We start from the raw sequence: 27,417 nt of genomic DNA, 5'->3' as shown, positions 1-27,417 counted from the left end.
ACAAGGTGGACCTGACTGGCACCTGGGTGTAAGGGAAGGTCAGCGGGAATGGAAGAGCAAGAAGCAATAGGCTGGGGAGAGAGAGAGAGGGGGAGAGTGCTGGCCTCAGCCCCACCTGCCCTCTTCAATGCCCCCAGCTCTCTTGGGTCTCATCTTCATCTTAATTAAGATCACACACATAGAGCTCCAGCGCTTTGTAGGTGCTCAGCAAACACCTTAGCACCGCCTTTGCATTGGTCTCCAGTAACAGTGCAGCCCAATTCCGCTCTGTGGGTAACAGGGTGCCCTGATGGAGCCCAGAGAGGGGCCAGTTTGCCATGTCACCATCCCTCAAATCGTCCCACGTCCCTCTCTCCCCCAGGCATAGATTTAGGACAGAGCCCCAGAGACTACTGACCCAATCAAAGCTGTTCTTAGCATCTCACCTCATCAGATAGTCTCGAGAACAAAAGCTCTCCGAGGTCACCTTTACTGTGAAATTTGAAAATCATATTTATTCACCAATTCACAGAAAGTGTCATAATGACCACCAACATGAATCAGTTTGTAGGCATTTACAAGCCAAGGCTGAAAATAAATATCTGTGTTGAATAGGCATTTAACAAATTACTTGGAAACAGCAAGAATCTGAATTGTTAGAAATTCAAAGTTTGTGATTCACACACGGGTAAGATCACAGTCATGGGAAGGAGCCCAACAGATTCCTATGATGGTTCTTATTTCTTCTTATATCTTTATATACATACAGCTTCTCGGTGCGCCTCACCTCGTGTCAGCCTGGAGTGGATCCGACAACTCAATTAGGCAGGGGAGGGGAGCTGAGAGAGGGTGGGGGGAGGCAAAAGGGCATTTTCCTCTGTGACTGGGCAATCTTGCTCAATGAGCAAGATGACAGCATGATCCCCTGAAATTAGATTCAGTATAAATGCATCTTTCTAATGAGATAGTCCAGAGTTTGCCTTTTATCACACTCATACACACACAATAGTATATTTAGTAAATAAACCCATTTTCTAAATTGAAGGAATTCACTCTGAGACAGCTAGAAGATCTCAGAAGTCTGACATGTGTCAGGTACACACTGGCCCAGCCATGGAGCTGCAGATGGCCATGGCGAGAGGCACTCTGGCCTCACTGGCAGAAACTGTCTAGACAGTGATGGTGATTAAAGGTGATTCTATAGAATGATGCTGCTGGCCCTTCCTCTGTCTATAGTGTCAACACCACAGAGGTTCTGAGGAGAGAAAGCTCACAGGACCTTTCCCCCACCCACTGTGGTCAGGCAGATTGGAATAAACAGTCATCCAAGGCTTCTAAATGCCGGTGGTAGCTCTGGATAAGGGAGAAGAAATCTCTAGACCTTTGAGATCAGCTGAGCCCAGAACCTTTTCATTTAGCTCCAGAACTGAAGTTGGCAAAATTCCACAGCATTTCATTGAGTATCTAGGAAATGGCAGAGACCACAGGAAGAGAGCCCCTAGCCCTGTTCCTTGTAGAAATATCTTGCTGGGAGTTATGCAGATGTGGCTTTAGTGGTACTGACTGACTTACTGTAACATTCTGTCAGTGATCACTACCAGAGAGCCTGACCCAAGACTTGCAGCTGGCTGACAGGATGCCGAATCTGTGAATCCACAAAAGCTTCTCATCCAGCTGTGATGATCTACAAGGGGGATGTGGCTGACCTGCTTCTCTGCAACTCATTTAACTTGGGGTGTGTTGATTCTAGGGCTTCCCAGGTGACTGATTGGTAAAGAATCTGCCTGCCAAGCAGGAGATGCAGGTTCCATCCCTAGGTTGGGAAGATCCCCTGGAGAAGGAAATGGCAACTCACTCCAGTGTTCCTGTCTGGGAAACCCCATGCAGAAGAGCCCAGCAGGCTACAGTCCATGGGGTCGCAAAGACTCAGACATGACTTACTGACTAAATAGCAGCAGCAGGGTGATACTACCGTCTACTAAGTGGCAACAAGCTGGACCTTCAATTTCTAAGCGTTTACCAAACTCTTACTATGTGCCAGTGTTTTGAGAGCAAGAATAACAGTAAGAAAAAGCATAACATCCAAACCAGGGCTTCTAAGGAATTTAAAATGTGAACCATTGACATCTTCATTTTACACCTCACTTATTTCTTCATTTTATATATGTGTGTGTGTATATATATATATGACACATATTTAGCTGTCCTTAGCTACTTGTCTGAAAATTTATATTTAATATACTAATTTTCCAAACATATGTCCCAAATCATTTTGACTCTTACCTTACTGACATTATAACGTCCATACCAATATAACATATCCACTCTACTACCTACAGATGTCTTTGAAAACAACTGATTTCTGCATGCAGTTTCTTTTCTAAACTCATCAACTGTTTTTCTTCCATCTCCTATCAAGTCTGTCCAGTAGAGACCACCAACAACCCCTTTTGGAAGCCACTGAAGCCAGGCTGGAAGCAGTCAAGTGGATTGATCCGTAATAACTAGTTCATCCAGAACTGAAATCAGCTTCAAACGACTCAGTTTGGAAGCGATTGATTTGCTTGCCTCAGCAGTCACATGACCAGACTCACCCATCCTTGGCTGAACCTTGGATTCTACAGCTGTCAATCTAGAGCAATCCTCTGGCTTCCCCAAGGAGCCATGTCCCTCTTGCTGTCACTCTTCCTCAGCCTCACCTGTTCCCTCTCCCAACTCTGAGTCACCTTTCCCCTCAATCTCTTCTCTTGTTTTTTGAGTAGTCAGTCCTGGGTAGCAAGTCTGGTTTCCTGATCTCCTAAATGCTTCTGCTTTATTTCCAGCATTTGAAATTAGTGAAAATGGGCATGACCTCTCCCGAATCCCACATGTCAGAGCCTCCTCTGCAGCCATGTAAGGGAGTTGGGGTTGGGGGTGGGGCTCCTGATCCTTCGTTCCAGACCCACCAGGATGGATGTACTTTTGTCTCAGAGGTGGACATTCATCATTACATTCACATCTGTGACCCTGCCCCCTCCCTCAAGCACAGGCAGAGCCCCGCATCAGAGAGCTATTAACCCTTTCCCAGGGTTGATATCTCCTCCTTTTCATTCCCTTTTCTGTAAGAGGGGCTGGAGCCTGTAGCTGAGACTTATGGTTGGTTCTCTGCTTCTGCAAATACACACAACCTGTGGGCTCATTTCTCTGAGAGTTCTTCCCATTGGGGAAAAAGAACCCTCCAATTTGTGTGTGTGTGCATATGCATGCATGTGTGCGTCCCATTTCTGTTCTGAAATGCTCAGGAAAAAAGGTCTTGGCAGCCAAGATGCATTTTTGTTTCAAGATAAAAGCAAACAGACATTAGAGCTGACATGTTTCTCTTGCCTGTGATTAATACACACCGTCTGCCTTTCAGCTCTTCTCATGTCTGTTGCCCTCTTTTCATTAGTCTGTTGGGAACTGAGCTTCATCTTGATGAATCTCCTCTGCAGTGAATCTGATAAAAGGGCCTGAAGAGCAGCACAGGCATTAACAGAGTATGACTTTCTCTCCTCGGTCAGGATGCTGCCCATGACCTTTGGGGCAAAGCCAGTCGGCTCATCAAGGCCCACCTACCCCGGCTCCTTGCCTAGGGGCTCCTGTTACTGGTTATAGCTGGGAGAGGGTCCCTCTCCAAAAAACCCCACTCTCTTCTTCCTCCACTGGGGCAGCAGGAGTGCTCCCCTTTCTCTACTGCACTTCTGTCCTCCTCCACCTGAATTTATAAAGGACCTGGACTTGTATACGGAGAGAAAAGATAGAGCCATCCTCCCTCATTGTAGCATCTTAATTTTTCAAACCCCAAATTCATGGAGGTTAAGTGATCTCTGCTATTCCATTTACTTCAGCATGTATAGAGCACATGCTGTGGCCGAGGTGCCTTGCTAGACACCCAGGGTGTTGCGATAGATACGTTTCTCTTCTCGCTTTGAGGAGGGGCCTGGGGCAGCCGAGGAGGCCACAGCCAGGGAGCCATCCTAGCCTTACACAAGCACGTTTTCTAGTGTTCTAGTCGCCCCCTCTGGTGCCTGGAAAATGAGGGCGGTGGTTCCTTTTCACTCAACGGAAAGTTTTCATGGAGTGGGCCCTGATTCTGGACATGTGGCACCTCAGCGTCCAGAGGTACCAGCTCCCCACTGCTCCTCAAGATGGGAGGAACTGCTGGTATTGGGACATGATTTTCTCTGGTGTTTCTGGCTAATGTAAATGGCTGTTATGTCCTGCCCAGTGCCACACTGCGTGTGTCCCACCTATATCTAGGACTTCAATGAACACTCCCCCTTATTCACTCACTCTACCTGATGTCATGGCTAGATCTGTGTCCTCACCCTCAGTTCACGGTGTGTCCCTGTCCTGCCTGCCAATAAGAACAAAACCCACCTGCTCCTGGAACTACTGAAGGCCTCTCCATCCTCTTTCTGCCACCCCCATGGGAGCTTTTGTCCCACGGGAGCCTTTGTAATAAGTGACTAACCTCAGGGAAACATATAACGTTGCCTTAAGGTCATGGGCGAGAAATGTTTCATGAGAGAACTCACAAAGAGGCCAGCTTGTGAACAGAGGCTCTCCTGGATCTAAGTGACATGAAGGAATGCTTTACCTTCCCCTCTTGGGTCTGGCTGATTCTCCCCTCTCTCTTCCCCCAGCACACTACTGGCCAGCCCCATTTGCCCTTGTCAGTATATTCTAATCTATGAGAGATGAGTTAATCCCAATAGGATCTTTGTGGTTTTAGGACACTGGACATTTAATTAGAAGATCTTTTCCAAGCTGGATTGGAGAAACAGAGGTGTCCTGGGGAGAGGGGGTGGCATTTGGGAGGTATCAGCAAGGAGATGGCTGAGAGGACCAGGAATGAGTCTGATCAGGAGGGGATGGGGGTTCGTAGGAGTTAAACAGTAGATGCTGGATCTCTGAGGTCATGTATCTGGGCTCCTTCCCAGCCCGTTTCTCTCTGTGCTTCCACCCCAAGGCCCAGCACCCCATTCTCTGATTCCCAAAAATCCATACATGAAGACAGATTCAGTACCCCAGAGCTAGGTGTAAATGACTAATAGGGCGCCAACTAGTTCCTTCCAAAGGTTTGTGGACCTTCACAGTTTAAACCTAATCTAGAAACTAAATCAATAAAAGGTGGACCTCAGGGATCCAGTTGATGGGGGGAAAGGGCATTGGTGGAGCCTGGCACCTTTGTAGGTCTTAGAAATTTGAGGGCCAAGACATTATTTGTAGGGAAGGCTGCACATTTGTTTTGGGGTTTTGTTTTCTACTTTCAGTAGCATCCAGAGTGAGTTACTGCCCTTCCAAGAAAAGCCATTCATTCCCCATCTGATTTAGTGGCTGCATGTGACACCGCATGGCACTGTCTCATTACAAATGGAGCCATGCTACAATCACCTGGCTGTGTCCTTAACTGACCTGGCTCCACTCCTGCAAGGCCCTGGGCCACTCCACCAGTGTACTGCAGTTTAATTGTTTCCCCTTAAAATACAGACGTGAAGGAGGCCACTCATCTTATAGGACCCTGGAAGGTGGCCTCCCTATGGCTGGGTGGCCTCGCTGCAGCTTCTCCTGGGCTGTCTTTCTCCAGGGTGAGTGGGGCCAGACCAGCAGGGAGTGGTTCATGCCCTAGGGGAGGAGCGGAATTGGGACTAGGACCAGGGTTCCCGGAAACCACTGACTCAGAGAGAGAGTGGATTAGAGCCTGGAGGACCCAGGAGAGAGGTGGGGCAGTCTGTTTCAGCATTCTCATCAGTACACAATTTAAAAAAAATCTTGTTAATAGTCATCGGCTCCCAATGGCAGCTTTAATCTTTCTTCTCATCCTCTGGATCAGTGGTCCTGAAACCTTAGTGTGCATCAGAATCAGAGAGCTCCTTAACACACAGGTGCCAGACACCACCCCAGTTTCTGGTTCAGCGGGTCTTGGGTGGGGCCCAGGAATTTGTATTTCTCATTTGATCCCAGGTGATGCTACTGCCTTGGCCTAAGGACACCTTGAGAGCCTGGATTCCATAGCATGGGGTGTGAACCTGCAGTAGGTCCTCACAACTCAGCCATTTTTCCTTCTTCAGCTCTAACCTGGGACCTCCGAACCCCAGGCTGTTCCACCTAGGCTGTAGATCTAGGCTCATGCTGGCTCCTGGACCTGGGTTGCCCTTCCTAACTTCCAATGTCTGGCTGCCTGCTGTTTCTACATATGAACTTCCTTTGGCTGGTTTCACTGAATCTCAGCCCTTGGCCATGCTATTTCTGCCTTGTAGGCAGGGTGACTGGCTTCCATCTACAGGCGAGCTGAATCAGCCTGGAATGGAATTAAGAAAAACCATTACAATATTGTAAAGTAATTAGCCTCTAACTAACATAAATAAATGAAAAAAAAAAAAAAAGAAACATGTAGGATAAGGCTGCCTACATCCCTAGAAAGTTCTCCACTTGGCCTCAGCAACGTGTGGCAGGGTTCCCACCTACCTCCTGACACAGTTGGAGAACTGCCAAAGCAAGCTATCCCCCTCTCCCAATCCCAACTTCTGTCCCCACCATCCGGACTGCTTGTGGACAGCCTCCAACAGGGCAGAGGAAACATCCCAGCAGCTTGGAAGATCCTCACAGGTAAAACCACCACTCATCCATCCTCCCTTCCCCATTCCTGGCACAGGGCCTGGCACGCCATAGGGGCTGAGCAAGGCTTTTCTGAATTACATTGAACAGAGCGGCAAACACAGAATCCCATCTGTTTGCTCATGGCATACAGGGGGTGTCTGATTGCTTTCTGGGGTGCTCATGAAGGTAACATCTTCTATCTCTTTTCGTCTCCCTGGAAGAGTCAAGTTTGGCTTCTAACCCACTTGTTACCAAGCCAACTCTTCTTTCTGGTTGGCGCCCCAAGGAAAACCAGAACAAGATCTATAAAGCAGGTACAGAATGAATTTATAAAGTAAAGCAAATAAGGGCAGGGAAATGAAGGTGCTGGAGTAGATTTCAAAACTTTCATTACTCATTGCCTTTGCCCACAGCTGGACAACAGAAAGTGGTTACATGAAAATTAAATTGTGCCCAGGGCTTTGGCTTGTCAGCCTTGATAAATGTCTGATGCCAATGGAGAATGCTGTAGCATCTTGAGCCTGCCAGGGTGCATCACAGGAGGCTTAGGGGGTCCCCCAAAGACCTCAGGATGGTCTTCCCTGAAAAGCATCTACATTGCACTGGTACATTTTTTTTCAAAGGATTAGACCAGCTCTCTCTCTCTCTCTCTCTTTTTTTTTTTAAGTAAAACTGATCTGGTTAATTCAAATAAGGGGATGGTTAAGAAGAAAGTTCTCCTGTTTTCCTTTTCTTCCTTTGGCTAATGTTGACTCATACAGCCAAGAAGACTGCTAATTTTGAAGTGTGCCCGGCTGGGCTTTCAACTGATTATGCTGTATTGATTTAAACAGTCACAAGTTTTTTAGATCATTTTTATAGCAATGGCATGAGCAGGGCTGAATGGAAATCAGTCTGAGATAATGAACATTCCTGCTTAGAAATCATTATGGGCTGAGTTGTTGGGGGAAGGCCCTGCACCTGGGAGCCAGCACTTAGCTCAGTGGGCTTCATGCTCAGCGGTCAGCGGGTTCCTGGATCCCAGGCTTTTGGCTCTTGACGAATGCTTGCCTGAGCTTGAGTCAATTCAACTAGTAACAAGTTATTTTTTGGTTTTTGTTTTTGTTTTCCCTCTGGAACATGGATTTTAAAAACAGTTTAGTTAAGGACTATGCATTATTTGCTGTTCATTTTGGAGGCAATGACCCCTGAGTAGTTAATGGGAGGGCCTAAGATACCTGCTTTCTCTTGGCAAATGAAAGGCTGGAAGGCTGCTTTCCACACACACACGGTTGAGGTGTGCAAATTGTGGCCCCAGGGCTGAATCTGCCCAGCTGCTAGTTTCTGTAAGGTCCATGGACTCAGTTATTTCTGTTTTTAAATACTGCAAAATAAAAGTCAAACAAGTAATAAATTTTTGTGACATCTGACAATAATATGAATTCAAACTGCCTGATTTTTTAGTGTTCATAAATAAAGTGTTTTTTTTTTTTTTAATATAGCCATATTCATCCATTTAAGTGTATTGTCTGTAGCTGGTTCATGCTACCATGGCAGGGTAGAATACTTGCGACAGAGACCTTATGGCCTGAAAAATCCAAGATATCACCAACTTGCTCCTTCCAGGTGAAGTCTGCCAATCCTGCCATATGTATAAGAACAGGGTACATTACTTCCCTTCCAGGAGTCCATCTCCCTGCAGGGTCCAGATCTGCCAGGTCACAGCCCTTACTACAAGCAGAGCTGTGTGGGCTAAGCCCTGCTTGATAGAATGACTGTATATATTTAAGACAGAGGTGGTGAAAGCAGAACCCACTTTTGGCAGAAATCACACTTTTGGTAACTAGACGAACTGAGGCCTCGGTCAGATTTATAGCACTTGATTAAACCTACTAGAGTGTACTTAGTATTATTTAACGCAGGTGGCCAACTAGTTGATTGCTTTACTCCACTAGGGCAACTCATTCTGTACTAGCCTTTCCCATCAACCTCCTCCTTCTCTTCTTCCTTGTCACCTGAGGTTTCAGCCTATGAGTTTCCAACCTCCAGAGAGCAGGATCTGGGCATCTGCTTGGCAAGACAAGCAATGGTCTGTCCTGTGGACAAACTGGTCAGCTGTTCCTTCCTGTCCAGATGGACATCTGCTGCTGCTGCTGTCTGGGTGAGAGGCCGCAGGGTATCCGGCCATCTGGGAGTTTGGGTTCCTACATGCCAACAGATGGAGACTGGAAAACGCTGGACTGATGAATGGCATTTTTCACCTGTGGTTAGAATCCTTGAGAGATGGCAATTTATGTTACTCACCACTTCCTGGACACTCCCTGGAGCTTCTGCTACTTTTATATAGTTGCCCCTTCTTGTTCTCACCTGTGGGGCTGAGTTCGGTGCTGGGAACACCATAAACACCCACAGACCCAGCAGTATCTCAGGTGCCTCATCCTCAGGGCTGGCAATACAGGCTGATCTCCCACAGTGGGAGCAGACAGAAAGGGCTCTGACCTGACCCCACTGTTTCTCTGCATATGAGTCCTGTCACAAGTGAATCGACTGCGCTGCCCTGGCCAAGTGCTACTTTCACCTGCTCCCTTCCCTCCAAAAGTCCCCAAACGTATAATGGTTTTTTGTGCCCCAAACAGCTCACTCAGCCGTAAATAAGTGATGTAGCCATTTGAGGCAGCAGAAGGCATGGGGACCACCTTCCCCACCCCAACCAAACCGAAAGACCTAGCAGAAGAAAGCACTCTCCTGAACACCAGACTTAAATATTTTAAACAAAAATCCAATTCCACAAGAATTGGCTTTAAACATATCCATACAGTATTCATTTTACTGTTATAATTTTGCAAGACTTCTGTTAGCTCCTGAAGGCCCAACTAAAGGATCTCTGTTTAACTAAGGGGACTGTAAGGAGTAAAATCCCGAGATTTTCTTCTAGTAGATGCATAGACCCAGCCTGACAGAAAAGGGCTATTGGGGAAATTCACAGAGGCGCTTATTTCCAGTCAATGAATAGAAAAACCACAAAGTTCTGCTAGTGCTTCTTCTAAGAAGGGAAAAATGAGAGCATGGGTTGAGTTTGTGAATGAGTCCATCTTCTTCCTGCAACTTCTCCCTCTCCCTCTGCATTTGTCTCTTACATGATTTCTATGCCTATTTCTCCTCTGCAGCTATCAAGTCCTTTAAAGGTTGGAAGAGTTTATTGTCTGCTTTCTTCCTTTCCCACAGCTGCTGGTAGAGTGCTTAGCACACAGCAGATTCCTAGCAATGCCTCTTGGTTCATGAACACAAATAAGTAGAATCAGAGTGGCAGGCCCTAGGCAAGGAGTGGATGGTGGGGAGTCCCATCTAGTTGATGCATCAGAAAAACTCTGAGCAAGATGCTGAATCTCTGAAGCTCAGTTTACTCAACATGAAAATGGGTCTAATAATAGATGTCCCCACTACCTCATAGGATTATTGGAGGCTTGAAGGAGAGAATAGATGCAAAAAACACTCTAGGCGATGGAAAAAACTGCCTAAGGTGGTTTCCTCAAATCAGAAGGTTTCCTTGAATCAGAAAGACCTGTCATGGATCCTCACTGGGTGGAGGTCAGACTAAAGGACACTGACGGTGGTCCCCCTTCATAAGTTCTGAGTTGGTAACACAGCAAGTAGAGTGAATAGATTCTGACCTTTCTTTCGAAGCTGAATGCCCTGTGCCTATGGACCAGCTCATTGCTGTGCCAAACCAATATGAGATGGTTGGGGAATGGGTGTGGGGAGAGTTCGCGGACAGACCATACATACTAAGGACAAAAAAGCCCAAGACATTTGAAACAAAGACATTCGCAGAGCCTCGTGGAAGTCCTATAACAGCTCTAGTTCTTGCCTGCTATCTTCTTGGCCACAAAAGATCACAAACCAGTTACTATAGCAACAACTCTCCTCCAAAAGTGTCCACGTTAAGATGGAGATGGAAAAGATTTTCTTATTTAAAAAAAGAAGAAAGAATGAAACTAGGTTTTTGGATATATCTGCCGTCCACCTAAGGCGTTGCTCCTTTTCTGAGAAGAAAAAAGAAGCTGTTATTATGGCAAACATGCTTCTAATTCCTAGCAGTTTAATCTCCAAACTCTTATTTTAGATTCGACGCAGTCCATGCTTGTTCCAATACATTCAAGAGGAATGTATCTTCTCAAGAGGCAGAACTGTGAACTAGGGGATGAGGGACCCTAAGACTAGATGGTGAGAGCCTTGTCCACTTTGGGGCCACCTTCTGGCCTGGGAGGGCCCAGCCACCCTCATCACCCAGCTGTTTCCACCATGCAGCCCAGCCGTACTTCTCCTCAGCCCTTCCTTCTGCTCCCCAGTTGTAGGTCTGTCTCAGTTGCTGCCGGGGGCAGTAGCTGCGTGGAATGCTTTCTGGCCTCCATGGTGTCCTGTGGTGGGAGCTGCCAGCAGGGCAGCCCTGCGGGGCTCAGTGGCCGCCAGCAAGGCAGATTTTCAGAGCACTTTGGCAGGAACCAGACCCTGCTGTGGCCAAGGACCTATTCTTGGTTTTGGACTTTTCATATAAGCTTCTATGGCCTCAAGAAGAACAAAGGAAAAGGCTCTCCAAAATGAGAGAGCGGATGTGTGTGTGGGGTGAGGGGAGCCCAAGCAAACCTGTCCTGCAAACTTAATTCCACCTGGGTAAGGATGTTCCTTTGACGTGCAGAGGACTTAGACCTCCGGGGTGTAGAGTCTGACTACCCTGCCTGTAGGAAGCAGCCTAGAGAGTCAGGTGAGGAGAATCTGCCAGACTGTTTGGAGAGAACATGGAGTCCGCACTCGCACAGTGGGTTGGAACTTAAGAGCCCTGGGGACGCGGAGCCCCCAAGTTGGGGAGCAACATAAAGGCTGATCTTCTCCCCTACTGGGAAGAGCAAACAGAGAGAACCCACAGATCTGGTTAACAGAATGCTGGGTGAGCCCTGGGCCAGAGAAGTGGGTGTCACAGGAAAACGTTCACCCTGAAGTTCCCCCTAAGGATGACGCTGGGCTTCTGGAAACTGCCCCAGGACTGGGACACGAGCAGAGCCCAGGGCGTAAAACGTGGGTTCCAGAATGCTGGGGAAGGCCTGCGCGGACCATCATGGAAATCAGAGGTGACATGTGATAGGCTGCGGTGTACATCGGGGCGGGGCTTACAAAACGGACAGGCGGGTGGGCGTGGCCCCGGGCACTAGTAGGGGAGGGTGGAGTCGTCCCACTCCAGCTGGGCTTTCTTGGCTCCACTCTGACCGTGTCTGCCCCTGCCGGACCCTTCCTCCTCCTCCTCGTCACTGCCCTCCGACTCGCTGCTGCTGGAGCTAAGGTCTTCCTCCGCTTCTTCCTCCTCCTCCTCTTCCTCGGTCTCCTCTTCCCCACGCCCTGGGGCTCCGTGTTTCTGGATGTCAGAAGAGAGAAGGGAAACGCTCATCATGGATGAGACAGAAGCCATGTTGGCGCTTATGTCTCTCTCTCCATTAAGGAGATAATTAGGGCACCTTGGAACTCCTTCCCTTAATGCTAAACCCTTGGGCCAGGAGATGGACTTTGGAAGGGAAGTCCTCTGGAGAAAGACCAGTTGGAGGACTAAGGAAAAGACAAGAAATGGCGAATTCCAAGACCCAAACTCAAGATAATTTGTTGTTTTAGGTACTGCACATTTAAGTTGATCCCATCCATCATCCAGTGAACCTTTTGGGTTAAGGTTTTGTTGTTGTTGTTTTGTTTTGTTTTAAATTTTTGGTGAGACTTCCCTGGTGGCTCAGATGGTAAAGAATCTGCCTACAATGTGGGAGACCTGGGTTTGATCCCTGGGTCAGGAAGATCCCCTGGAGAAGGGAACCCACTCTGGTATTCTTATCTGGAGAATTCCACGGACAGAGGAGCCTGGTAGGCTACAGTCCGTGGGATCACAAAGAGTCAGACACAACTGAGTGATGAACACTAACACACTTACATTTTTGGCAGCACCCCACAGCATGTGGGGCCTTGGTTCCTTGACCAGGGATCAAACCTGCACCCCCTGCTTGGAAGGTGGAGTCTTAACCACTGGACCACCAGGGAAGTCCTGGGTTAAGGTTTGTTTTCTGGCATTTCTGGAACCTATCTACATGGAACTTTCCAAGTCTTTAGTGACTTGCTTCTCAATGAGAGAATGACATTTAAGTTTGTACCCCTTTTCCAGGTAGGAAAATAATGTCTCTGGGAGCAGGTGGTCTTCTAAGCCAAGACTCAGGTGGGCTGCCCCTCAAAAATACTCCTTCCAGAAGGACAAAGTTCATGGTCCTCATTTTCCCTGCCTGCCCTTCATCACCCAACTTGTGTCCTAAACTCCACCCTACTCTTTTCCAGTCTTATCCCCTCCCCCGAGCTTTTTGGTGATTCCAGTAAAATCTGATATCTGGCTTTATGCTTTGAGTTGATGACTAGCCATAAAAAACACACACCCATGCCTGTCTTTATCCCTTCTCTGTAGTGTTTTCTCTTCTACCTTTACCTCCCCCTAAATCCTACCCATTCTTCAAGGTCTCTCTTAGGTTCCAAGGAGTATTCCCTGGACACTCCAGCCCCAAAGGCTTGCCCTACTCTTGCTTCACTGACTGCCAGGTTAGCCCTTGGCAAGCACACTCTGGTCAGGTAATCAGACTGCTTCAGGCATAATGATCTTGCATCCCACACCCAAGGCTCAGTTCTTTGAGGGTGGAAATTATGGGGTTCCACAGTGATGCACTTAGTACTACACCTCAGCACATGAGGGAAGCTGCATCAGTGTATTGGCTCTGAAACTGAAGCATGAAGCCAGGTGAGGGGGAAACTGGGGACAGGCTAGGACACTTCATTCTTCAGTGGCGCCTCGATGGCCAGTGGCTGCCTTGCTTTCCTGCTCCAGCCTTTCCCTCCACCCAGCACCCATGGGCAGACCAAAGGGCACAATGGAAGTGGCTTTTGTTGGTATTCATATGCCCAGATCAGGAGCACTGGACACTCATGGGTGGATTTGGGGAGCTGATGGCCAATTGGGACAATAAGAACTTTAGAATCAGGCAGTGGTGAGTTTGAATACTGGTGCTGACATTACCAGTTATGGGAGTCTGAACACTTTACTTTGCCTCCCTGAGTTGGTCCCACATTGGTAAATGAGGATGGGAACTCCTATGTCACAGGTTGCTGGGAAGATTAAATGAGGCGATGTGTACTGAGGACCCAGTGCAGTTCTGGCATGATGGGGGCTCAATAAATGGCAGGTGTTAGCATTGTGCTTTTGTATTTACCTACTCTGAGCCTCTAAGTGAGCTCTGCAGGCAGATGGAGCATAGCCACCTAATTTATACTGGTAGCTAATCAAAAATTCAATCCTGAGTCCCTGAGTATGAGTCAGCTCTGAGTTAAAGACTATGGGGGAGGCCAAGGACAGACACCACTTTGCTGCTTGGCTTAAGAAATGTCTGGTTCTGTTTGTTGACTGAGAGCAGTTCACAGGTTTTTGAGCAGTGCATGCAGTGGGTAGCAAAGTGTGGACCGTTCAAGTTGAGAGGGCTGGAGGAGCCCAGAGAAGGGAAGGATGAGTGGGATTAGGCTAGCTGGGCAGGGCTTCCAGCACAGAATGGATGGAACCCAGTGGAGGAGAGACATCCCACTTCAAGCTCCCAGTCCCTGCCTGAGGATCACCTCCATGGGGTTGACTGTGATAGTGAGCGCAGAATCATCCCAGTCCATCTCTGCTTCCTTGGCAGCCTCAGTCTCCTGGATGAAGTGCTGGTGGGCGATCCGGACCCGGTACACGCCCATGGCCACGACAAACACTAGCATGCACACGGAGATGATGATGACCACTGTGGCAATGCTCGGGACCACTGGAACGAGGAAGGAATTCGCATGACACAGTGAGCAAAGGACTAGCTTACTCTTGGGATGGAACATGATCGAAACATTCACGTGTAGCTTAAAATCTGCCTACACCTACCTCAGCTGGAGAACTCTGGGTCAGCACCTTAGTCTCTCTGGGCTTCACTTTTGTCATCTATCGATAATATAGTAGACTTAATCTTATGTTTATTGTCTGCATCTGTGTCTCTATCTCTGCTTTGTAAATAAGATCATCTATACCAATTTTTTCAGATTCCACATATATGCTTTAATATACCATATTTGTTTTTCTCTTTCTGACTTACTTCATTCTGGATGACATCTCTAGGTCCGTCCACATCTCTACAAATGACCCGATTTTGCTCCTCTTTATGGCTGAGTAATACTCTATTGCATATATGTTTGCCACATTCCTCTGTTGACGGACAGTTAGGTTGTTTCATGTCCTGATTATTGTAAACAATGCTGTGATTTGATACTCCGTATAAAGTGGATGACTAATGAGAACCAACTGTGTAGCACAGGGAACTGCTCGATGCTCTGTGGTGATCTAAACAGGAAGGAAATCCAGAAAAAGGGGATATCTGTCTACGTATAGGTGATTCACTTTTCTGTAGAGTAGAAACTAACACAACATTGTAAAGCAACTATAATCCTATATATATATATAGACTTAATCATTCCTACCCCATGGGTAGTTGTGAGAAGTAAATGAAATCATCCATGTGAATTTTCACAGAGGCACACAGTAGGTGCTTAATAAATGCACACTCTCTTTTATCTCTTGCTTTTTCCATCAAAGTGTAGGGCAGCTGCCCTGAGAGCCAGGGACTGTGGAGTTAAGTCAGGACAGAGAGAAGTGCCCACCAGACAGGAAGACGATATGCTAAGTGCTGGAACAGAAGGAAGGGTAGGAGCCTTTTCAATATGTTCACATGTGTGTGTGAGCATATGTGAGTTGTTCAGGGAAAGTGCCATGCAGCGCATAGCTTTGAATTAGGCTTAAAAAGATGCTAAACTATACTCCAGCCCTGTGTACGAACATGTTTTATCATCCACTGCCTGTAACTTCTTGTGTACTTGACCAGCTCCCTCCCAAGGCTGTGAGCACCTCAGAGCAAGGCTCATAGCTTCTCCATAGCCGGGTGCCTCCTTCAGTTCTGGCTGCTGCACCCTAACTGTTGAGTCACAATGACCACCTGGTATCCTGAGGTCCCTCCCCCCAGGTGACCTACCTGAACTGTGCTGGATGCTAGTCTGGGACTCCGGGTGGTGGATGGACTGGAGGAAGGGCGGCTGCGCGATAAGGTGGTTGACGTGCTCAGTGTCCGAGACTCTGACCTCATGGAGGACACTGACCTGGGAAGAGCAGGGAGAAGGTGCTGCTGACCGGGAGTGGCCGGTGGACCAGTGGTGCAGTTTCCTGAATAAATGAGGGAGTAAATGGGTGAGCTGGGGCTTCCCTCATCACCGCAGGTCTCACTCACCTCCAGGTTGAACTCATTGCTAGTGTAGCGCCCGTTGAGTTCTGAGCACTTGATCCTGAAGCGCCGGGACTCCAGGGCAGCTGGACGCCAGTTGCGGTAACGGATGTGACGCAGAACCTGCTCGTAGCGACTCATGGAGCCCACACCTGTGCCAAGAGACCACACCTGTCATAAGAAGGCAGAAGAGGAGATGCTGTGGAGACAGACTGTGCCTATGGGGAGCGAGGGTCTCCCTGAATTCGGCTAGGGTAAGTGCTTGGCGTGTTTAGGGGCAGACAATGTGGGAAAGCAGAGGTTCCAAGGAACCAATTAAGCTGAAGCACAGATTTTCCATGTAGACTGGCTCTCACTGGAATGTTTGACCTCAATCTGCCAAATGCTGCTGTAATACTTGCTGAGATCAAATATGATAAGAGCAGACTTCCACCTGGTTTCTACAGAAGACTTCCCCAGGAATGGAATGGAAGCCAGAACCAGAGGAGGTTGGAGCATCTTGTCCAAAGAGGGGCTAGAAGTCCATGCTTTGAGCTCAAGTGTCCCCTCCTGACCCCCCTCCATGGGTGATGGAGCTCCCATTGCACTCACGACTCTCTGGATGTGAGAGGGGACCACTGGGTCCAGGATTGAGCACCGCCTTACCGTAGATGGAGTAACCTGCTGTGGAGTTGGTGGCGTCCAGGTGTCGCTGGTGGAGCTCACTGTGGTTGAGCTCCAAGCACTCCTGTCTGGGGTCCAAGTCCCCTCCCAGCACTAAAATGTCACAGAAATCTAAGTTGTGAAGCATTTCTTCTAAAACTGCTGATTTGGGGGCTGTGGGAAGAGAGACAATGAAAAATACAGGCATGAGGACAGCGCAGATATTGGCGCCCACACACCCCGTCCTCCTCCGTGTCTGTACCCCAGGTTCAGGCTGGGTCAGGAGGAGAGGCTATAAGTCCCCCCAGGTCACCATCTCTGCTCGGATGGATGTCCAGGCAGCCCCTGAGGCAGGGCAGCATGAATTTGTGTGAAGAGCGTGAATACTGCAGTCAGAAGATGTGAATCTGAGTACTAGCACCACTCCTGAGAACCTATCTAGTTTACCCGTTGATTTCCTCATCCACAAAGAGGGCGAGAGCATTGAGAGGGTGGAAAACAGTGTCTGGCCTCTATATGATTTCAGTACCTTTAAACTATGGAATTTTGCACCTTGTTTAATATGTTCTATGTCTCTGGCTTTATAGTCTATGGGAACTGGAATAGAATTTGTATCCCGCCATTGTGTGAAAGTTGTATAAATCTTAATTTGTTGAGTTGGTTCATAGTGCTTTTCAGGTCTACTATATCACCTCTACTTTTCTATTCATTCTATTAAGTTTTGATAGTTTGATATTGAAACTCCAAATAAAAATCTTAATTTATCTACCTAAAAAGTAATTGTAATATATAGGGAGCTGCAGTCCATGGGGTCACAAAGAGTTGGATACAACTGAGTGAATGAACAACAAACAATGGAACTATATATAACTTTGTTCTGTATTTTCCAAGTCTCCTGTAAATGTATTATCATGCTTTTATAATTTGAAAAAGAAAAAAGAAAGAAAAAAAGCAAATGGTGTCTGGCACAGAATAGATGCTCAAGAAGAACTGGTCTCCTTTGGGACCAGAGGTGAGTTCCCCTCCATGAGGCTCTCATAGCTTTCCCCACGTGGTTATGGTGTATGTCTCTGTTGTTCCCAGTAGACTCTGAGCGTCTCTGAAGCACTTTGCATGACTGATTCCTCAGTATCTGACCCAGAGGCTGGTAGACACCTGTATTATGACACATTGCTCAAGTGGAGGTACACTGTTTATATAATTAAATAAGTAAATTGGTTAGTCTAGTTGGCAAGCTATTGGTCAGCCTAGCTGTCCTTGACTGATATTATGACACCCAAATTTCCCAGAGGATGTCTGAGTACTAGAATGCTGAACAAGTTGGTAGTCCTAAATTAAACTCCTACTTTAAAATAAAAGTGATTTGTGTTTGTGGAGTCTTTGCTTGATGCTAGGCACAGTGCAAAGGAAATCCTGATAGACACTAGAGGAGGTACTATTATTATCTCCATTTCCCTGAGTGGGGAATGGAACATCCATGAACTGGGCTAGATTGCCTGGGGTTACACAGACAGCCGGGGAGGAGCTGGATGGCAACCATGACCTTCTTATTTTTTAAAGATTTTTTTGATGTGGACCATTTTTAAAGTCTTTATTGAAGTTGTTATAATATTGCCTCTGTTTTATCTGGGTTTTTTCCTTGTTGTTGTTGTTTGTTTTTTGGTTTTTTTCTGGCTAAGAGGCATGCGGGCTTTTAGCTCTCTGACCAGAGAACAAACCTGCACCCCCTGTATTGGAAGGCAAAGTCTTTTTTTTTTTTCCGTTTATTTTTATTAGTTGGAGGCTAATTACTTAACAATATTGTAGTGGTTTTTGCCATACATTGACATGAATCAGCCATGGATTTACATGTGTTCCCCATCCTGATCCCCCCTCCCGCCTCTCTCCCCACCACATCCCTCTTGGTCTTCCCAGTGCACCAGCCCTGAGCACTTGTCTCGTGCATCCAACCTGGGCTGGTGATCTGTTTCACCCTTGATAGTATACTTGTTTCAGTGCTATTCTCGCAGAACCTCCCACCCTCGCCTTCTCCCACAGAGTCCAAAAGTCTGTTCTGTACTTCTGTGTCTCTTTTTCTGTTTGGCATATAGGGTTATCATTACCATCTTTTTAAATTTCATATATATGCGTTAGTATACTGTATTGGTCTTTATCTTTCTGGCTTACTTCACTCTGTATAATGGGCTCCAGTTTCATCCATCTCATTAGAACTGATTCAAATGAATTCTTTTTAATGGCCAATTAAATTCCATTGCGTATATGTACCACAGCTTCCTTATCCATTCGTCTGCTGATGGGCATCTAGGTTGCTTCCATGTCCTGGCTATTATAAACAGTGCTGTGATGAACATTGGGGTGCACGTGTCTCTTTCTAATCTGGTTTCCTTGGTGTGTATGCCCAGGAGTGGTATTCCTGGGTCATATGGCAGTTCTATTTCCAGTTTTTTAAGGAATCTCCACACTGTTTTCATATAGTGGCTGTACTAGTTTGCATTCCCACCAACAGTGTAAAAGGGTTCCCTTTTCTCCACACCCTCTCCAGCATTTACTGCTTGTAGACTTTTGGATAGCAGCCATCCTGACTGGCGTGTAATGGTACCTCGTTGTGGTTTTGATTTGCATTTCTCTAATAATGAGTGATGTTGAGCATCTTTTCATGTGTTTGTTAGCCATCTGTATGTCTTCTTTGGAGAAATGTCTGTTTAGTTCTTTGGCCCACTTTTTGACTGGGTCATTTATTTTTATGGAATTGAGCTGCAGGAGTTGCTTGTATATTTTTGAGATTAATCCTTTGTCTGTTGCTTCGTTTGCTATTATTTTCTCCCAATCTGAGGGCTGTCTTTTCACCTTGCTTATAGGTTCCTTTGTTGTGCAAAAGCTTTTAAGTTTAACTAGGTCCCATTTGTTTATTTTTGCTTTTATTTCCAGTATTCTGGGAGGTGGGTCATAGAGGATCTTGCTGTGATTTATGTCAGAGAGTATTTTGCCTGTGTTCTCCTCTAGGAGTTTCATAGTTTCTGGTCTTACATTTAGATCTTTAATACATTTTGTATTTATTTTTGTGTATGGTGTTAGAAAGTTCTAGTTTCATTCTTTTACAAGTGGTTGACCAGTTTTCCCAGCACCACTTGTTAAAGAGGTTGTCTTTTTTCCATTGTATATCCTTGCCTCCTTTGTCGAAGATAAGGTGTCCGTAGGTACGTGAATTTATCTCTGGGCTTTCTATTCTGTTCCATTGATCTATATTTCTGTCTTTGTGCCAGTACCATACTGTCTTGTTGACTGTGGCTTTGTCAGGCAGGTTGATTCCTCCAGTTCCATTGTTCTTTCTCAAGATTGCTTTGGCTATTCAAGGTTTTTTGTATTTCCATACAAATAGTGAAATTATTTGTTCTAGATTACTGAGGGTAGCTTGATAGGGATTGCATTGAATCTATAGATTGTTTGGGGTAGTGTAGCCATTTTCACAATATTGATTCTTCCAATCCATGAACATGGTATATTTCTCCATCTATTTGTGTCCTCTTTAATTTCTTTCATCAGTGTTTTATAATTTTCTATATATAGGTCTTTTGTTTCCTTAGGTAGATATACTCCTAAGTATTTTATTCTTTTTGTTGCAATGGTGAATGGTATTGTTTCCTTAATTTCTCTTTCTGTTTTCTCATTGTTAGCATATAGGAATGCAAGGGATTTCTGTGTGTTAATTTTATATCCTGCAACATTACTGTATTCATTGATTAGCTCTAGTAATTTTCTGGTAGAACTTTAGGTTTTTCTATGTAGAGGATCATGTCGTCTGCAAACAGCGAGAGTTTCACTTCTTCTTTTCCTATCTGGATTCCTTTTATTTCTTTTTCTGCTCTGATTGCTGTGGCCAACACTTCCAAAACTATGTTGAATAGTAGTGGTGACAGTGGGCACCCTTATCTTGTTCCTGACTTTAAGGGAAATGCTTTCAATTTTTCACCATTGAGGGTAATGCTTGCTGTGGGTTTGTCATATATAGCTTTTATTATGTTGAGGTATGTTCCTTCTATTCCTGCTTTCTGGAGAGTTTTAATCATAAATGGATGTTGAATTTTGTCAAAGGCTTTTTCTGCATCTATTGAGATAATCATATGGTTTTTTATCTTTCAATTTGTTAATGTGGTGCATTACATTGATCGATTTGCAGATATCAAAGAATCCTTGCATTCCTGGGATAAAGCCCACTTGGTCATGATGTATGATCTTTTTAATATGTTGTTGGATTCTGTTTGCTAGAATTCTGTTAAGGATTTTTGCATCTATGTTCATCAGTGATATTGGCCTGTAGTTTTCTTTTTTTGTGGTATCTTTGTCTGGTTTTGGTATTAGGGTGATGGGCCTCATAGAATAAGTTTGGAAGTTTGCCTTCTTCTGCAATTTTCTGGAAGAGTTTGAGTAAGATAAGTGTTAGCTCTTCTCTAAATTTTTGGTAGAATTCAGCTGTGAAGCCATCTGGTCCTGGGCTTTTGTTTGCTGGAAGATTTCTGATTACAGTTTCGATTTCCTTGCTTGTGATGGGTCTGTTAAGATCTTCTATTTCTTCCTGGTTCAGTTTTGGAAAGTTATACTTTTCTAAGAATTTGTCCATTTCTTCCAAGTCATCCATTTTATTGGCATATAGCTGCTGGTAGTAGTCTCCTATGATCTTTGTATTTCAGAGTTGTTTGTTGTGATCTCTCCATTTTCATTTCTAATTTTGTTGATTTGGTTCTTCTCCCTTTGTTTCTTAATGAGTCTGGCTAACGGTTTGTTAATTTTATTTATCTTTTCAAAAAACCAGCTTTTAGCTTTGTTGATTTTTGCTATGGTGTCTTTTGTTTCTTTTGCATTTATTTCTGCCCTGATTTTTAAGATTTCTTTTCTTCTGCTAACCCTGGGGTTCTTCATTTCTTCCTTTTCTAGTTGCTTTAGGTGCAGAGTTAGGTTATTTATTTGACTTTTTTCTTGCTTCTTGAGGTAAGCCTGTATTGCTATGAACCTTTCCCTTAGCACTGCTTTTACAGTGTCCCATAGGTTTGGGGTTGTTGAGTTTTCATTTTCATTCATTTCTGTGCATATTTTTATTTCTTTTTTGATTTCTTCTATGATTTATTGGTTATTCCGAAGTGTGTTAGTTAGCCTTCATATATTGGAATTTGGAAGGCAAAGTCTTAACCACTGGACCACCAGTCCGTGTGTGCTAAGTTGCTTCAGTCATTTCTGATTTGTGACCCTATGGACCACAGTCCTCCAGGCTCCTCCATCCATGGGATTCTCCAGGCAAAAATACTGGAGTGGGTTGCCATGCCCTCCTCCAGGGGATCTTCCTGACCCCAGGGAACCCACATCTTTCATGTCTCCTGCATTGGCTAGTTCTTTACCACCTTGGGAAGCCCCACTGGACCACCAGGGAAGTCCCCAGCCATGACTTTCTGATTTCACACTTTGTGACAGTCTCAGCCTCTGGGCCATTGCTCTTCAAATGTTTTTGATGTTGCAGGCATTTATTAAAAAAATTTGTGACCTGAGATCATGTAAATAAGTATATTTATTCATTAAGCAGACTGTTGTATTTTGTGCCTGATAAAACATTTATGAAAACAGAAATTTTAAAAGGATTCACAAAAGATGAGAGCTATTTTGAAATAATTATTTTATTTTGTTTAACTTTTAAGGAATACCCAAAATATTTTTTATTCTCACTGGATATATGTTGTTAATAAATAATTCCATATGCTTAATTTTAAAATGCTTGCCAGTGTCAATGGCTTTATGTATTGTTGGCAAAATCTAAAAGCACATTAATAAATACTTAACAAGGTCTATTATTAATAATGGTGCACATATATCTCTCTTTCAAATGGCATATGGTTTCTGGGGTTTCTCTGGAGCTATATCCTTCTGAGTCAGGTTGGGTCATCCTTGCTTCTAGGACCGCACGTGATTGACTGATTGCTCCCCCTAGGCAGAGGTGTGTTGACGCCACAATCTTCTCTTGTTCTCTCATGCTTGCATAATGGGCTAAATATTCCATTGGCAGTTTCCCTGATTCCCACTGCCCTAAGGGGACTGTTCTGGGCTGAGGAACTTACTGGAAAATCAGCCATGGTTAGTCCTGGAGGAGCTCCTTGTCTGGTTATTAGTAAACAGATAATCACCAACCATGAGCCTGCCAATGTGTGTGAGAGGGAGCCTTAGTGGTTGGGGGGCATACAGAGTGGTTAGAGGTGTATAGTCTGGGGTCAGGCTGGGGGCTGCCCCAGTGGTTGGGGGCTGCCCTCTGGAGGAGACATTGAACGTAGACTGTTTTTTTCAGTAATAACAGGGAATAGGACAGAGAAGGACCTTCCAGGCCAAGGACAGACCATGAGCAGATGTGTAAACTAACACAGAGGTGTTGGGGGAGAGAGGGGTGTGTGTGTCGTTGGCACTGAAACAGCGCAGTAAATGAATCCATGGGGGTAGAAGAAGGATGGTGGAGAGGGTCACTGGTGGAAGTGCCATTAGTGTGCTTGTTTAAGGCACCCACAATAATGATTATTCTTACAACCATAAGAGTAAAATTTTAAAAGTACTGATAATAGCTCTCAGGCACTTGGCTACATGTTTTGCATGCACTCTCATAAACAGAAGGTGACACGTGGACCCATACAATTGCTTGTCGCTAGATTACCTGTATGCTGATGTCAGGCCTCGAGAATTCAGATACTCTTAGCTATGGCCTGCAGCCCCTGCAATCAGAGTCTCTTCTTTTTCTGTCTGATTTCAGCCACAAATGAGGACCAGAGGGAAGATCACATGACCTAATGCATCTTGGAATATAACTGGAAAATGGTTCTGCCCAGCCAGTTGGCCCAACACCATCTATTTTTGTGAGCTTAGAAGGACAGCCTTGCCAGGCATCCCATTCCTAGGGACCAGCATGGATTAAGGCAGTGGGTAATTAGGATTATTATAGGAGCAGCCCTTCAGGGACTCAGGCCCACTGGCACTAGCACATCATTAGCAGCTGCTTTTGGAGGCAGAGATGGAGAGTTGAAAATATTGGAGGAGGAGGCAAAGATGGTTCTTAAACATATTCTTCCCATAGCTCTGGCCCCAGAGGTTTCCTGCCTTCTTTCTTTATCTTTCCATCCTTCTTCCCCTACCAGCTGAATACACTATAGATTTCAGATCAATGCAGTGTTTCTTCCTAGCAGGTAATTCAAATTACTTTTACTGAACGGCCCTCCCAACAATGAAACCACTGGAAAGAACAATTGCAAAGTTCCCTGAGAGTTGAGAGTGATATTACTGAAGCATGTTTCTTCATGCTTCTTTAGCTTTTCTTCTGATCACCAGAATGATACATGCCTACTATAGACCATTTTGCAGCTGTAGAAAAGTGAACAGTAGAAACAAATATGCTCTCCTGCTTCTCAGAGAATATCACTGTTATCCCTAGGTGTGTTTCCTTCTGGGCATTTTTCTATGTATTTTTTTTTTTCTTGACATAGTTGTTATCAGTATGTGTGTAGATACTCTGTAATTCACTTCTCACTTTTTTTTTTTTTTTTTAAACTTACAGTTTGGCATAAGTGCCTCCCCTCCAGCATCATACCTCTTATGTGTTGTTGTAGTTCAGTCACTATGGTGTGTTTACTCTTTGTGACCCCATGGACTGCAGCATACCAATTCGTGTTTGTCTTTCAACCATCTCCCTGAGTTTGCTCAAACTCATGTCCATTGACCCAGTGATGCCATGGCATCACCTCTTATGTGAGGGTACCACAATTTGCTAAGGCATTCACTCCCCGTGTTATTTATCTGCATTATCTCCAGGATTTTTTGTTCTGTTATAAATTACCCCACTATGGTGAATAATACTGTTGTCCTGAAGTGTGATTTGATAAGAAACATACTTTATGTGAGAATTTAAGTTCTACCACCCCTTGACTCAGTGTATGCACCTGTACCTGTGGTCTTCAAGTCACTGGGAGCCTCAGCTTTGGCGAAGGTGCTCACAATCTTGATGTCAGGGAAGAGGATCACCCCTCTGGTACTTTCAAACTGGGCAGCGGGTCTCCAGAAGCGGTCTGTGCCGTGGAGGGTGATCTGGGGCTCGACTGCCTGCAGCACCATCACGTAGGCATCCATGTCAGGGATGCTGATACACACATCTTCTCCAAAGCACCTGGGGAAACAGCAATCATTGCTGAAATTATCTATCATCCAATATGGACAAGTATACCTGCAACCACCTCTGGCCTTCAATGAGACATCCTGACTGCTTGAGAGCCTCTGACGATGTCAGCAGACATTCAAATTTAAAGTTACATTATTGACTCAAGTGCTAAAGAATCCCCCTGCAGTGCAAGAGACATAAGAGACAGCGTTTGATCCCTGGGTCAGAAAGATCTCCTGGAGGAGGAAATGGCAACCCACTCCAGTATTCTCACCTGGGAAATAACATGTTTAGTGGAGTCTGGTGGGCTACAGTGCACAGGGTCACAAAGAGTCAGACATGACTGAGCATGAACACATAGTCAAAACTACTAGCAATCTAGGAGAAATGGGAATTTTCTATACCCAGCAACAAGTAACCATTAAACCTTTAATTATCCTTTAACAGAGTAATCAACAGCAACATTAATTAGACAACAACTGCTTGCTCTGTGCATAAGGATTTAGTAAACAAGTTGTCATCTCGCTGGTTAGTTACAGCCATCTTACTAGGTGAGACCCCAGGGCTAGTCTCCCCTGTCTGCTGGAGCAGTGTATATGTTCTGTCTCTATGAGGATATCACACACATGCATGCCTGTTCCAGATGTACCGGCAGACTGCTATTGTAACCACACTCCTTAGTCCTGATATACTGCCACAAAAATGTCTGGGAGCCAGGGTGGTGTGACAAGAGCAAAGCCTGGGAAGTGAGACAGGCAAGGGTCCACTCCCGACTCTGCCACTCCTGGGCTCGGAGAATCTGGGCAGGGAGCATGACTGCTGCGAACCTCCGTCTCTTTATCTATAAATGGGACAATAATTATCTTATAGTAGTAAGGCTTGAGTGCAGGTGCCGTGTAGATAGGAAGCCACCCAAGAGCCTGCATCATGGTTGGAGCTCAGTAAATGCTGACAGACTAACACTCTCTTCAGACCTCATCAGGCATGCGTGTCACTGGCATACTCTGCTGCTCCTTGTGACCAAGACCCAGGTTACATGGGGAACCCTAGGGTCTAGATGGATGCTTTGGGAGTGATAGTGGATTCCAGCTGGTGGCAGTCATCAACTTATATCCTTTGACAAGGTTCCTGGGGGCAGGATAGGCTGAGCCACTCCATCTTCTTCTCCAGGGTGGGCTAGGTGTGGGCGTGGTGGTGGGCTCTTGCTCCCACTTGTTTTTTGGCCTTTGTGGCACCAGCAGCCCCTCTCCTTGCCAGTTTATGGAAGCCTGGTCCTAGAGCTGGAGACCAGCAGTCTGGTCTCTCTTCTTCACTGTAGGACTGACCTGGAGGTCAGCTACCTCCTGCCTGTTGTAGCCTCCAGGGGTGGCCTTTAGTGTGGAGGTGGAGCATTTTCTCCATCACTAGAACTGTTGGATGTATTTGCCATCTGTGAGCTCTGTTTTAGCATCTGTTCCAGGCCCCAGCAACCTGGTAGGCAGCAGACCCATGTTTCCCACCCTTCTTGCTGTCTTTCTGGGTCCTCCTAATGGCTCCAGGTGCCAGGTGATTCCCTTTGTGCTTCTCAGGAGTTTTTCTAGGATCCCTTTCCTAGCTGCCCTCCCACGCAGATGTTTGGCTGAGAAACATTTTGATAGACCAGAAAAGGTGTCATCTAAATGTCACAGTGATAATCTCATCTCCTTAATTTAACTCTGATCCCTGGGGACAAGAACTATGCCTTCTGTTTCTCTTGCATACTTACGGTATTTAGGAACTCTATCAAGGCTAGGTTGGTTAATTTAATTCAATTAATAAACATTTGTGAAGCATGATACTATATATAGAAAAATCCTAAAGATGCTACCAAAATCTATGAGAACTAATAAATGAATTCAGTAAGTTGCAGGATACAAAATTAATATGCAGAAATCTGTTGCATTTCTATACAGTAACAATGATCAGAAAAAGAAAAAGAAAACCATTTACAATTGCATCAGAAAGAATAAAATACCTAGGGATAAATCTAATTAAGAAGGTAGAATATCTGTACTCAGAAACTGCAAAACACTGATGAAAGAAATTAAAGATGTTACAAACAAATGGAAAGTTATGTATGGCATGTTCATGGATTGGAAGAATTAATATTATTAAAGTGACCATCCAAAGCAATCTACAGATTCAATGCAATCTCTATCACAATGCCAAGGGTATTTTTTTTTTAACTAAACTGGAACAAAAAATTCTAAAATTTGTACAAAACCTTAAAAGATCTCGAAAAGCCAAAACAATCTTGACAAAGAGGAACAAAGCTGAAGTCACTGAAGTCATTCCCTGACTTCAGACTATGCTGCCAATCTAGAGTGATCCAAACAGGTAAGGTACTGGCACAAAGAAAGACATGTAGACCAATGCAACAGAATAGAGAGCTCAGAACTGAGCTCATGCAGAGATGGTCAATTAATAAATGACAGAGGAGGCAAAAATATAAAATGAGGAAAAGACAGCTTCTTCAATAAATGATGTTGGAAAAACTGGACAGGTACATGCAAAAGAAACAAACTGGACTACTTTCTCACATCATACACAAAAATAAACTCAGAATGAGTAAGACCCAAAACCATAAAACTCTTAGAAGAAACACAGGAAGTATGTTTCTTTGACTTCGGTCTCAGCAATATTATTTTG

General features: G+C 45.2%; 1 protein-coding gene across 2 annotated transcripts in view; it reads right to left on the bottom strand.

Annotated features, from left to right (window-relative positions):
* Positions 1 to 471: 471 nt before the first annotated feature.
* The window catches only part of CLSTN2 (calsyntenin 2), a 728,241-nt gene continuing 701,295 nt past the window's right edge, over positions 472 to 27,417 (bottom strand). The window contains exons 12-17 of one of the 2 annotated variants that reach the window (XM_043874074.1): positions 24,542 to 24,759; positions 16,581 to 16,751; positions 15,942 to 16,087; positions 15,690 to 15,813; positions 14,257 to 14,441; positions 472 to 11,986 (exon numbers count right to left, since the gene is read on the bottom strand). In XM_043874074.1, coding sequence (XP_043730009.1) covers positions 11,783 to 11,986; positions 14,257 to 14,441; positions 15,690 to 15,813; positions 15,942 to 16,087; positions 16,581 to 16,751; positions 24,542 to 24,759 — 1,048 coding nt within the window. In that variant the 3' untranslated portion in view covers positions 472 to 11,782. Of the gene's footprint in view, positions 11,987 to 14,256; positions 14,442 to 15,689; positions 15,814 to 15,941; positions 16,088 to 16,580; positions 16,752 to 24,535; positions 24,760 to 27,417 lie in introns of both variants that reach the window. The other variant, XM_043874073.1, reaches the window with a different exon arrangement.

The sequence above is a fragment of the Cervus elaphus genome, chromosome 19 (assembly GCF_910594005.1).
Source record: "Cervus elaphus chromosome 19, mCerEla1.1, whole genome shotgun sequence".
Taxonomy (NCBI): domain Eukaryota; kingdom Metazoa; phylum Chordata; class Mammalia; order Artiodactyla; family Cervidae; genus Cervus; species Cervus elaphus.
The sequence above is the reverse complement of the archived record's forward strand: the minus strand, read 5'-3'. Positions and strand labels throughout refer to the sequence as shown.